This window comes from Ursus americanus, chromosome 13 (genome assembly GCF_024610735.1).
Source record: "Ursus americanus isolate L20-20 chromosome 13, mUrsAme1.1.p, whole genome shotgun sequence".
Lineage (NCBI taxonomy): Eukaryota > Metazoa > Chordata > Mammalia > Carnivora > Ursidae > Ursus > Ursus americanus.
This window is the reverse complement of record NC_142139.1, coordinates 34,475,512-34,489,201: the sequence shown is the minus strand read 5'-3', so window position 1 is coordinate 34,489,201 and position 13,690 is coordinate 34,475,512. Positions and strand designations below refer to the sequence as shown.

The following is a 13,690-nucleotide window of genomic DNA, read 5'->3' as shown; positions in this document are numbered from 1 at the left end:
AGGCATCATCTTGCCATAGTGAGGGAACTGTACTAATTTCTAATAGGAATCAGCAGTCCACGGTTGATTTATGGACAGCCTGTGTCGTCCTGCACGATGCCAGTTCCAGGAGACCTCGCCAATTAGCTCTATTTTCTGCTTAAGCCATTAAAGCCACCTCCATGGAAACGCCAAAAGAGGCCGGGGGGAGGGGAGCAGACAGGTGCGCCCTCTGTTTGGGAATACACAAAGGGCCGACCTCGCCGCCGCTGTGTCCCTGGCAACTCCACGCACGCAGGGCGCGCGCACTTGTCGCGGAGCCGCGGCGCAGTGGGCGGGCGGGGCGGCGCGCGCAGGTCGCCGCGCGTCGGCTCGCGGACACCCTCGGCCTGCTCGCGGACGCGGTGCCCGGGAAGCGCGAAGCCTGCTCCCGGACACGGCGGCGCCCGCGCTGTAGGGACTTGTAGTCCGCGTGCGCCCCAGCGCCTCCCCCGGGTAGGCCGGTCCGCGCGTCCCCGCCCGCCGCAAGCCTACTTCCTGCCGCTGCCAAAACTACACCTCCCGGCGTCCTCTCCGCTGTGCGGCCGAAAGTGAAAACAAATTCTGGGCTGAGAGGGTGCTGTCCTCCGCCGGGCGCCCCCACCCGCTCCCCGCCCCTCCGGCGCCCTCCTGCGAGGTGGAGAAACGAAAGGCCGCGTCTTTCTCGCTTGGCTTCTTCGGCTCCCAGGGTGGGGAGCGCTCGGGGAACGCAGGCCTCGCTTCCCCTGAGTCGGCCCCGCGCACGCGGGGGGCGGGGGTTTCCTCGCCTCACCCCAGTCGGGACGAGGAAACTTGTGGGGGCGGCGACCCCCGGCTGTGTTCCTGAGCCGGGCAGCGAGGCCGCCGGGAAGTGACTTCTCACACTCGGGGGTTCTTTAGTTTGCCCCCCATTGGCGCCGGGCGCGTGGTCCCCCGGGAGGCGGCCGCGTGCGCACAGCCATGCATTAGGCAGGGCTCCCTTATGCGCGCGGGGAGCGCCACCCGCTGCCTCAGGCCGCCGCCGCCTGCCGCCGCCCGTCCTAGGCCGGGGCGTCGAGGAGCCGGGGGCGCGGCCATGTGGGGCTAACCCGCGCCGCGCCTGGCCTGCAGTAGGACCGGCAACATGGAGGCGGCCGTCGGCGCTTCCGACGGGGTGGACCAGGGCGGCGCGGGGCCCCGCGAGGACGCGACGCCCATGGACGCCTATCTGCGGAAACTGGGCTTGTATCGGAAACTGGTCGCCAAGGACGGGTCGTGCCTGTTCCGGGCCGTGGCGGAGCAGGTAATGGGGTGGGGAGCGGGGGGAGGCTGGGTGGGAAAGCGGCGGCGGGGCCGCTGTGCGGGCCGCCCACGTCCGGGGCAGCGCGTGGCCCGGCTGGCGTCACAGCGGTCCATTGTAACGCAGGAATGGGACGCTACCCTGGGTCTGGAAGCTGTAAATCGAAACTGAAAAACCCGTAAATTAACTGGGTGTCGTCCCTCCCGGTGAAGAGGTAATGAGGACAACCTGTGAGGCCTGTTGAGCGCGTGTACGGTGGATTGATTGCTGGGGACTTGGCGAAATGATATTTTTCCATTCTGTTCCGCATTCACCTCCGGTCGGGTTTATAAGCGCAGCGTTCACGCCAGTAAACCAGATGTTTACTGGAGGAGGTGGTGAACCAGGCATTACTCGCCGAGCATTGTTTTTTCTGCTACTGGACTTTGGAATGTGGGGGAGTCTAGCCCGTCGACGTCCGCTTGAATCAAGAGCGGAAAAAATGTGCAGTTTGGGAAAGTCAGCTTTTTAAAAAACAGAGAATGTTTTAAAAGAATTGTCTTTCAGTAGATCCCACTCTTTGTTATGCTCTGCAAGGTATGCTAAAAATAATTTACTTCTTAAAAGTCTGGTGTTGGGGATTCTCTAGGCTTTTGACCGAATTTTTCCTTGCTAATGGTCAACATGACTTACTAACAAGGAAGAATTTTTTTCTTTTATAAGAGAGCTTTTTTCCGTGTTATATAACACTGTGTGGTTGGTATGCAATCACCAAAACCCATCCTATATTGAAAAATAGCTGCTGAAATAGTTGGATAAAAGTTTCACATTACTGCCCTGGTGTGTATTTCATACCGTTCACAGTTTGCTTTCCTTCGGCTTAAGATCTCTTCCTCCCTTCTCTTCCCCTCCCATGGAGTTTTTATGATTTTTTTTCCCCTCTCACCTTTTCTTGAATGCTAAATAGTTTTTCAAAATTTCTGTTTGTGAGTAAATGTTTTACTTAACATCTGTAGACTGGTCTGTTATTTTTTTCAACTACTAAAGGCCAGCCATTTATTTTCCAGAGGCCCTTGTTTTCACATCAGCATCATAAAATCTTTTTTTCAAGGGAGAAATTGATTTAACTACTTAAGCTTTGCATTATGTTGCAGGCATTGTCATTCAGACATTCTTTGTATAACTCCCCAAATCCAACTGTCTTTTTCGGTTCATTAAATTTCTCTCATTTTTAGAAATTTAGGATGTTCCAATGTTGTTGTGGGGTATGTTCACACACTCCCACCCCAGTCTTTACTATTAGTGGATAAACAGTCTGTCCCATTTATGAATTTTCCGAATCTCCATCTGCCCTGCTGCTTCTGCCTCAGCTTCCCTGGACTGATCAGCACCTCCGGAAGCAGAGGGAAGGGGTGGAAGTGAATTCAGCCCTTATTTACATGTAGTGTTAGCTCTAGCAAGAATTTGTTAAGGAAGGAGGTAGAGACGAATGGAAATAAGGGAAGTGTGATGCTTATTTGGCATTGGATTATCCCGATCCTGGTTCATACTGAAGTAGAAAAGCATGTCAGTATCCTGTGCCATAATCGGCAAAACTTGATTATACAGAAACCTCTCTTATTGAAGGGGGATCTCTATGTTTTAAGTAAAAGGGGGCAAAGTTAGCGTCACTAAGAACGAACTCATTACATCATATAACACATTTTATTGTATCTCATAGGATTTAAATCAGGCATAAGAAAATATCCCCTTCGATTATGTGACTATGATTTTTAGTACACTGACCTTAGAAAGCTTAATGTGAATTTTGAGGGAAACTCCTTTCTTCAGTAGACATGGATTAAGGGTGTAGCCTTCCTGGCTAAAGGCAAAGTTGTGTGTGTGTGTGTGTGTGTGTTGGGGTGGGGAGGGAAGTAACACCAACCTCAGGCTTAAAGGGTGTGCTCTATAAAAATGTGTACAAAGGATTTACTTTTTTGCCAGCAGTTTTTCCAATAATATCAAAATAACTTATCATTTCTAAGAAGGAGCCCGAGTAAATAATCTAAATGGCAGTCTTTGGGAGGTAGGGTGGGGGAGAGACTTGAATTAGGAGTAGTCTTTCCCTCCAAATTACCTGATTTAGATAGGCCCTTCCCTTTTTACACTTCTGGACTTGGGCCTGCAGGAGGCCTGACCTGAATCAGCTCTGTGGCCCTGGAGCTAAAAATAGGGCGCTCTTAGAGGATTTGCTAAAGCAGTGTGTCTCGCCCTTTCCCAGTGTTTATCACTATCTTGTCCTAAGTAAAAATCGGAAAGTCTCCTATTTTCTAGGTTATTTTCATGTATATAATAATTTGCAGAGATATTTGTCTTAACCATTTGCATTCTTCCTGAGTGTCCTTGAACTGCACAAAGTTATACTTTTTAAACAGTTGTCATTTAACCTTCTCTTGCAGTGCTTGGCTTTGTAAAGCTCCAGCACTCTACAATTTATGGAAGTTGCTGAGAATTTTGCTTCTGAGTGACAGGTTCAGATTTCATGTACTAATAAGACCTTTCAAGAGGAGAAAAAACAGATATGCTTGTCATTGTTTTTGATGGAAAATAAGCTTTATTCAGTTATGTCTGCCATCTGTTGCTAGGTAAATGGCTTTAACACTATCTTCAGTTTTCCAATGGTAGGAAAGCCGCATCAGACAACACTGGTTTACTCAAAGTAATAATACCTTGATTCAAAATAGTGTCTAAAATAGCTTCTGTGGAAGAAGTGTTGCTAAATGTCATTTGTTGAATTGGCAAAAAATATTGTGTGGTGATTTATTTTTATATATGGACATTTCTTCCAGGGCTGGAAGCTTAGAGTGTCTAAGGATGCTTTTTAATGGTTTCCAAGATAGCAATGTAGGTGTACTCCGTTAAGCTGAAAACCAGCTGTATACTGAAAACAAACTTATTGCTAACCTCAACTAGTACATCTTCAGTGTTTCTTAATGTAAAGGCATAACTAGCTCTCTCCAGACAGTTGTGCCTCTCTGGTTCTGTGAGTATAAAGATTTTATTTATTTATTTATTTATTTTAGAGGGAGAGGGGGAGAGAGAGAGAGATGGAGATGGAGAGAGTGCGTGCTAGCTATTGCAAGTGCACGTGGGGGGAGAATCTCAAGCAGACCGCACCAAGCGCGGAGTCTGGTATGGGGCTCGATGTGGGGTTCCATCTCATGACCCTGAGATCAGAGATTATGACCTGAGCTGAAACCACGAGTTGGTCACTTAACTGACTGAGCCACCCAGGCGCCCGTCTCGTTCTATGAGTATAAACGAACCTTGGATGTTATCCATAGAGACCTGTAAAATGCAGCTGGAGCCTTCCTTTTCCTGAATTCTCTGCTTACCTGAACATGAGGAAGAATCACTCATTTGGAACTGTCACTCTTAAAGCTACTTTATATTAATATAAATTCTCAAGAGCCTTATTAGTAGTTGGACATGTGATTATTATAAATGTTTCAGGTTCCCCCCCACCCCACCTTAACCCTTTAGGGTACCAGGAATACCTTCATTTGAGACACTCAGTAATAGAAAATAATTTTAATCTCTTCTTTCAAGCATGACAGTTACAGTATTAGAGGCGAGCCAAAAGGGTTCCCAAGCATTTGAGTACTAGTTTCTCTCAAACCAAAGCTTCAGCATTTTAGTAAGAGACAGAATGCCCGTAAGTTATCCTTTTGTTGAACTAGTTTAACAGAAGAATACAGAGGCTAGAAAGTGAGAGGATTTGGATCATCTTTGTATGGTGGCTTATTTCAGTTGGTGCTTTAAGATTTTGGGCCAGGGCTCTTAGCTCACGAAGTTCGAAGTTCGTAGAGCACGTGACTCTTCATCTTAGGGTTGTGAGTTCGAGCCCCATGTTGGGCATGGAGCCTACTTAAAATAACAAACAAACACAGATTTTGGGCCTAGGAGCAAGTTTCAAGGCTGTTGGGGTGACAGCACACAGCAGCATGTTTGCGTCCTGCGTGCCGCTCGCTTGGTTGTTCTTTCAAGGGTGCGTGAGCCGGACAGCTAAGGATGTGGGAATTTTTCTGAAACCCACAGTGGACTTAAATTTCTACATAAAGCAAGTAAATTCCGAATTATTGGGAAAAAGAAATCTAATTCTTACAGGCTTAACGGATTCCTATTGAAGTTGCCTGTTCTCTTTTCCGACAAGCATAGGATGAAGCGGAGGACTATGTAGCAGGGATTCTGCTAGCCCTGCTTTGTGAAGAGCAAAGCTGTAAGAGGGCTGGTCAAGAAAGGAAAAGTATGTTAATTTTACAAAGGTTTCCTCACAGGAGTGACCTAAAGGAGAAATGGTAGTAAGTTCTTCCTAGAATGACTTAAGAAGTACCGCCAACTGTATAGGTCACTTCCTCTGTGGTTAGAGGAAGAAGTGGAATGAATAAAGATTGAGAAATAGTACTAAGTGGCAAACGGAGAGACACCGATTTCTATCGGTTATTTAGGGTGTGAAAGAAAGTGCTAGCTTGTACCTTAAATCCTCTTTTGACAAAATGTGTAATAGCATGTTGCTTTTTCTTTTCAGGTGTTGCACTCTCAGTCTCGCCATGTGGAAGTCAGAATGGCTTGTATTCATTATCTTCGAGAGAACAGAGAGAAATTTGAAGCGGTAATTTGTAATTTTAAACGTGGAATGGTGTCTTGACTTGCATTTACATTGCAGCCTTTAGAAGTGGTCTGGTGGGAGTTTCACAGCCTGGATCTTAATGCAGGTTATGAAAAAAAACTTAAAAGAAAACTGCTTTAGGGGCGCCTGGGTGGCACAGTGGTTAAGCGTCTGCCTTCGGATCAGGGCGTGATCCCGGCGTTATGGGATCGAGCCCCACATCAGGCTCCTCCGCTATGAGCCTGCTTCTTCCTCTCCCACTCCCCCTACTTGTGTTCCCTCTCTCGCTGGCTGTCTCTATCTCTGTCAAATAAATAAATAAAATCTTTAAAAAAAAAAAGGAAAAAAAACTGCTTTATTGAATTTAAATCCGGTTATATTCAGTTGTGATATTTTTAGGCTATTTTGTGGTTTTCATTTCTTTAGACATTTGGAAAGCTATGATACTTAAGATACTGACCTGTGGAAGATGGAAAGATGACTTGGACAGAATCCTTGCGTATTAAGAGTGAGCTTTGTTTGTTATGGTCAGGGAATTGGGTGTCATGGTTAACTAATAGTTTTCTGTGATTGGTAACACCCTATGAATTTAAAAAGTTTCAGACTTGGAGTATAAAAAATATGCTGAGTATAGCTAATACTGAGCCTTTAATTTTATCAGAAGGCATTTACAGATTTTTAATTTTCAGGGTTCATCATTGTGAATCACACATCAGAACACTGTAATTATGTAAATAATGATTAATAGTTGCTAGTGTTGTATAACAACTTACTGTAATTTTCTCAGTAGTATGTAGTAGGCTGTGAAATAAGATGCCACAGTGCCCTGTTTTCATTTTACATTGAAAGCTTTATAGGATTTACTAGTTACTGGTTTTATGACCTAGAATTATGTCATCGGACTTTCAATGATATTTTTCCCCTTTGACTGGCAAAAAAAACATTGACACCTTGCAGATAACTCAATTCTAAAACTTAATAGGTAAATAGTTCTTAAATTGGATGTACTTTTTGGTTGGTGTTCTGTATTCAAGCCGGATGTTTCTACTGGTGACATTCTGGGTGCCATGTTATAAGACAGGCGTTAATACATTCCAGGAAGGAGAGTTAACCCACTTGATCAGGAGATTTGAGAACTTGTTCTACAAAAAGGAAGCTGGTGATGTGAAGGTTAGATAAGAGTATTAGGGTATAGTATAAAAGGGGGAGGGGTGGGGAGAGTGGAGTGTTCTTTTTTAAAGAAATTACAAGTGATTAATCATTATTGTTGGCCGCAGAGAGTAAAACACTGTTGACAGTAATGGAAATTGCTGTCATTGGTTGAGCACTTCCTATGTGCCAGGCATTGTTTAAGTTCTTTGCATGTATTTATTTAGCCCTCAACAGTCTAAAGAGGTATGATCAGAGGTTGAAAAGTTCCAAGGAGAAAAGTTTCACTTTCCTTTTATAATTTATAGTAAGTACCTTCAAACAATTCCTATTGGCCAAATTGGAAAAGGCTGTCAGGGGAAGGAGCGTGGGGGGTGTATGCTTTGTTTACCGACAGTGTTTAGTCAGTCTAGATGGATACTTTCTAATTGATTAGAAAGGAGAATCTCAGATTGGATGCTGGCTTGTGTCAGAACACCGCATAGGTTTCTTCCAACTTTAAGTGGTTGTGTGGGTTTTTTTCCCCCAAAAGTATAAATTAATCACCTAACACAGAATTGTGCTTGGTGGGATATTTAAAATATATGGCTATAAAATACTGATTGGTGGGATATTTAAAATATATGGCCGTTTTATTATAAGCATGTGTTGAAACTTAAAATACTTTTTGGGAATTTGACAGCACATGATCTATAAAAGAATTAATCTCAATCTCAAAAAAAAAAAAAAAGCCATGAGTGTTTAAAAGATTTTTATGGACTGGAGCGTGTACTTTAATGTTTTTAAGTGTATCAATTTGCTAAGTTAACTGCAACTAATTTAAATAGAATTTGGTGTTTCAGACGAATGTCTTTTAGAGATTTCTCAGTTAAATTAGTATGATGGCTAACAAAAATCACATAGCTTGAATAAACTTTTTAAGTTAAACAATGAAGCAAGTTGTATTAGAAAAATCTTGTTGGTTCTCCAAAATATCTTGCATTATTAGTTCTCATCTGTGTTTTTAGTGTGACTGACCTGAGAGACAATATTCATATCTGTATTAGTAAATTAATATTTCTTAGCTCGTGTATTGTCTTTAATTCTCTTCTCTGCGTTGGCCATTATCAAAATACTCCTAAGTGCTTATTTTATATATTTCTCTGTTCGTAATATCACCGGCAGTGACCTTGAATTGCTTGCTCCCTCAGTCTGCAAGTCCTTCCTGGGCTCAAGGCCCTCTATAAACAGGTGTCCAGTTGAATTCCTCTTTCACTCTGTTCTCCCCACCCAGTTGTCCTGTTCCTGCTGGCTGGTTGGCTTCTGTCTTCTCAACACAGTGCTCGCTCCCTCTTTACGCCACATTGTCCCCGCGCCTGTCCACATCCTGTCCAGGAAATCTTTTCTGACCGTGTTTCCTTTTTAAAATTTTTTTGTCTGTTTATAATCTTTACTTAATGATTTTTATGTATTTTAATAATTAGGTTGTATATATGTATATAACGATTACTGATGTATCCAAGGTTCATGCAAGAACTCAGTAATTCACAGTGAAAACGTTTTTTGTTTTGATGTATTTCTAATAGACTTTTTTTTTTCTTTTTTGCAGTTTATAGAAGGGTCATTTGAAGAGTATTTAAAACGTTTGGAAAATCCACAGGTATGCAGTGATTCTATAATATATTTCTGTTTTTTATATATTGAAGTGTAATATATTCAACATTCATTAAAATGTGTAGGGTATGGAGGGGTTCCAGCAAGTACTTTTTTTCATAAACATTTCTTAGTTGCACATTTTACGTAACTTTTAATTGGAAGACAGTTGGAGCTGTGTACTGGATGTTGCCTCAGTAAGGACAGAGTTGTGCTTTCTTTATCTTTGTCATAATGGCATCTGAATGTAGCATAAAAGACTTACAATAACGGTGGTGATGATTTTCAGGATGCTGTATCGGTATGGGTATTGGTCTTGGTGGACAGGGTGCAAGATTTGATTGCTTCTTTAGGCCGCTGAGAAAATAGGTTCTTCTATGGAGGTTCCATTTCCCATGATCAGCTTGAGAAGAGGGAAGAAACTGTTGAGAGGAAAAGGAAGGCGCTTCCCCAAGTCCCGCTGCCATACTTCTCTCAGTCATGTTGAAGTTAAAAGAATTTTTCTGTTTTTTCTGCTTGCAAAACTAATACTCTCCCTGTAAAAATTCACATATCATGAAATGCCACACAGAACGCCCTGTAGAATATTCTGTCATCCCCAGAGGTGATCACTGTTGAGTTTAAAATGACATTAGCCAAGGAAGAAGCTCAGAAGAGGAGTTAGGGAGGAAAACGAATAATAACATAGGAACAGGGTGTTTGATTAACAATTGGCATCTCCATTTGATTCTCTGAAACTAATTTGAGTCTTTGTTGAGTGCTGAGAATTGACATTCCGGGGATGCAGAGGTAACTGGGGTTTGGGTGCTATTAGGAGTTTCCCTATAGTAGGGGAAAATACCTAATACAAGTGAGAAAGCACGTGTCTTAAGAAGTCTAGATATGATGCTGTAAGCATTCAGAGTTATATTTTTACCTAGGTAGGCAAAGGTAGTGGGTTGGCATTTGAAGTCTGAATAGATTCTGAATGAGAGGTGCCTAGGGTGAAGGGTATTTCTAGGTAGGGAAAATTGTGAGCAAGGTAGATTCAGAAAGCAGTTCAGTTTGTGTGGAGCACGTGAAGGTAGGAGGTAGCGAGAAGTCAGAGGGCAGGCTTTGGGACTGAACACGGAAGAGCCTTCACTGCTAGGCTCAGTAGTTTGGAGCTTATGCCTAGCATTTCTCAGAGTGTCAGCCATAGACTGTCTGCATCAGAATTACCTGAGGTGGTTGTAAATTCCACTATTCCAGACCTGAATCAAAGTCTATGCCTGGGGCCTGAGAATCTGGTATTGGGAAACCTTTCAAATTGTTGAGGAAGGAAGTGAGTATGTCACTGCTGAGAACCGAGAATAGTGCTTGGCTTCCTTGTTGGCTGCCTGAATGGATGGATAGAAGAATATTGTGCAGAGATTGTTTGGATGGATTGGTGGATGAGACCAGAGGTGGGAAGACCAGTTACATGGTTTAAAAAAAATGTTTAGCACATTTTCCCAAATGTGCACAGTACGTGCAGTGTAAAAAAAAAAAAAAGGAGTAAGTATTGGTTACTCCAGTTTTGAAGACAGACACCTCTAAAGGTCTTTTCGCTAAATCCACTCCTGACTCCATTTTTATTTCAGTCATTTCAATACTGAGTTTTGCCCACATATCATGGTCAGAAATATCATTTGCCTGCAGTTTTTTTTTTTTTCCCCTCTTACTTTAAAGCCTCTTTGAAGACAAGGATTGTATTTTTTATTGCTTTTGGGATTTTCATAGTTACCTTTCAATTTGGGGTGCTGAACTGATTTGTGTGTGTGGTTTGTATGTATGCATTGTATGTAACCTACAGGAAAGGTAAACACCAGAATGTTGTTATCTCTAGTAATATTCCTGGTGATTTTTACTCCATTATGGAAAATAAAGGAAACAAAGTCTATTAACTCCTCTGCCCCCTTTTTTTAAAGTAAGCTCTACCCCAGTGTGGGGCTTGAAACTCACTACTCGGAGATCAGAAGTCACATGCTGTAGTGACTGAGCCAGCTAGGTTCCCCCTGTCCATTACCTTTTTAATCAAGAAAAATTGATGTTTTTTTCTTTTCAGGATGTTTTTTATAGTAATCTTTGTGTAGCAGTTCAGGCTGTCAAGCTATGAGGTTCTGAGTAAGGGTGGACATGGTGGGAGTGGAGAGAAAGGGGATAGAGGGAGGAAATGAGGTAGTGTGAACTGAACTGAGATTGATTTGGGCCTCTGTAGGAGAGGAAGGAGGGAAGTTGCTGTGGTTTTGAGCACATGGGACAGGGGTCTCCTTCCCAGGGTGCTGGCTGGCAGCTTATTTATTTTTACGACACCCCTTTCCCCAGTCTGATCAGATTTCTTCTCCAGATGTTTTGTACCTTCTGAACAGTTGTTTGTGCCTTTTTTTTTTTTTTTAAGATTTTATGTATTTATTAGAGACAGTGTGCCTGTGCACATGGGCAAGACGAGGGGCAGAGGAAGAGGGAGAATCACACTCTCCCTCTGGAGCCCAACCACGTGGGGCCCTATCCAAGGACGCTGAGATCATGACCTGAGCTAAAGTCAGAGGCTTAACTGACTGAGCCACTCAGGCGCCCCCTGGGCTTCTTAGTTAACAACAGATATTTATGTCATTATTCTTTTTCCCTGATATATGGAATGTATGAAATGAAAAGAGAAATACAGTTGATGTATAAACTCTTATGTTTTGTCTAGTTCTCAGAGAAAACATCTTTATTCTCTTCTTAAAATGCCAGTGGAGCATTTTGAAAAATGCCTCAAACTTTTTGCAAGAATGTATTTTTCTAAGCTTTATGGAGGTAAAATTGACATATAGTAAAATTCACCATTTTTTTTCTTTTACGCCTAAAATTCACCAGTTTTAAATGTATAATTTGATGAGATATGACAAGTGTATACAGTTGCATAACCACCACTACAAATACATAGGGGACGTTTCCATCACTTCACAGAGTTCCCGGGGCCCTTTTGCCCTTAATCCCTTTTCCCCCACCTTCTGGCTTTTGGCAACCACTGATCTGCTTTTTAAGTTTTGCATTTTCTAGACTATAGAAATGGAATGATATAGTTTGTAGTCTTATGGATCTGGCTTCTTTCACTTAGCATAATGGAAACGCTTCTTTCACTTAGCATAATGGAAACATATAATCCATGTTGTTGTTGGGTGTATCAGTGGTTTGATCCTTTTTATTGATGAGTTCATTATATGGATATACTGCAGTTTACTCATACATTTATCATTTCATGAATATTTGGGTTCTTTCCAGTTTTAGACTGTTTCATGATTAAAACTGCTAAGAATATTTGCCTGTAAGTTCATGTGGACATATGTTTTCTTTTCTCTTGGATTAACACCTAGGAGTAGAATTGCTCTGTCATATGGTAAATGTATGTTTAACTTAATGAGAAACTGCCAAACTCTTTCAAAGTGGCTCTCCCATTTTGCTTTCTCATTGGCAATAGATGAAAATTCCAACTGCTCTGTGTCTTTGTTAACATTAAGTCTTGTCAGTCTTTGAAATTGTAGCTGTTCTAGTGGTTGCGTAGTGGTTATGTCATGGTGGTTTTAACCTGTTTATTTCTCTAATGTTGAACATCTTTTCATGTGTTCATTTGCCATCCATATATTTTTGTTGGTGAATGTCTGTTCATAGATTTTGCCCATCTTTTGTTATGTTGCTGGTTTTATTGAATTGTAAGAGTTCTTTATACTGGATATAAGTTCTGTATTGATATGTAATTTTCACATATTTTCTTCCATTTGTAACTTTATCTTTTCATTTTCTTTTTTTTTTTTTAAGATTTTATTTATTTGACAGAGATAGAGACAGCCAGCGAGAGAGGGAACACAAGCAGGGGGAGTGGGAGAGGAAGAAGCAGGCTCATAGCAGAGGAGCCTGATGTGGGGCTCGATCCCACAACGCCAGGATCACGCCCTGAGCCGAAGGCAGATGCTTAACTGCTGTGCCACCCAGGCGCCCCTATCTTTTCATTTTCTTAATAGCATCCTTAGTAACAGAAGTTTATTTTTAGTGACTATTGAAGAACATTTAAATTACATGTTTTTTGTATAGTTCATGAGTTAAAACAAATTTTGCAGAAATGCTTTACTATCACTTACAATAAGGAAGTATATTAAACATCATAAGAAGTGATGAGTAAATAAAATTACAGCCTTAAGGTGGAAGACAATGGTAGAACGAACATAGGTATTTTTTATAATTTAAAATTGACCCAGGTTAGAGAAGACGAGATATTATGATAGCCATTATTTACTTAGACTACAACAGAATTTATTCTGAAGATTAAGGACTTATAAAATGGTACATTATTTGAGAGGCAGTATTTTGTTGACACAAGTAGAATAATTTTCCATTTTTAAAAGTGATTTAACATCTTTTGCATGAAGTAGATGTAGCTTATGTTAGTTATTTAAGCAAACTGGTTTGAACAAAGGATTTCCTCTACTGCAGAATGTCACTTGCTGCAGTTCATGAGAAGCCATGATTGTTAGGCAGAGGCCTATTTTAAGAAATCTATTTTAAAATATGGTACCCGCTTCATTTTGAAAACCAGAGCCAACTTTTAAGAACTATTAAAATGAAAAATCTCTGGGGGAAAGATTATCCTTGTCTGAGATCAACACATTGTTTAAAATCTTTTCCTTATCTCAAATTTCTTTAAGGGAAAAAGTAGCAGCGTTCACTTACCATAGCTAGTTATCGTTAGTGAGTGTCGGTATGAAGTCTTGACTAATTTCACAAGTATCATAGGAACGCATTCTCATGTTAAAAGATTTAATACAGAATGAAGAGTGAAAATCCTTTGTTTTCCCTGATCTTGAATTCCCTGTCTCCACTGTCAGTTTGGGATGTATTTGTTTAGTCCTCATACACCTGCACATACATATACTGAACATACCTTTTTGTTTTTCTTACCCAATAGGGTTTTTTATTTTTTTGTAAGATTTAATTAATTCATTTTAGAGAGTGAGTGAGACAGCGTG

General features: G+C 41.7%; 1 protein-coding gene across 4 annotated transcripts in view; it reads left to right on the top strand.

Moving 5' to 3' along the window:
• The first annotated feature begins 626 nt into the window (after positions 1–626).
• The window catches only part of OTUD4 (OTU deubiquitinase 4), a 43,535-nt gene continuing 30,471 nt past the window's right edge, over positions 627–13,690 (top strand). For 2 of the 4 annotated variants that reach the window (XM_045798897.2, XM_045798896.2), the window contains exons 1-3: positions 629–1,279; positions 5,823–5,906; positions 8,641–8,691. In XM_045798897.2, the coding sequence (XP_045654853.1) occupies positions 1,121–1,279; positions 5,823–5,906; positions 8,641–8,691 (294 nt within the window). In that variant the 5' untranslated portion in view covers positions 629–1,120. Of the gene's footprint in view, positions 1,280–1,314; positions 1,491–5,822; positions 5,907–8,640; positions 8,692–13,690 lie in introns of those variants that run through there. The other 2 variants (XM_087866480.1, XM_045798899.2) reach the window with 2 other exon arrangements.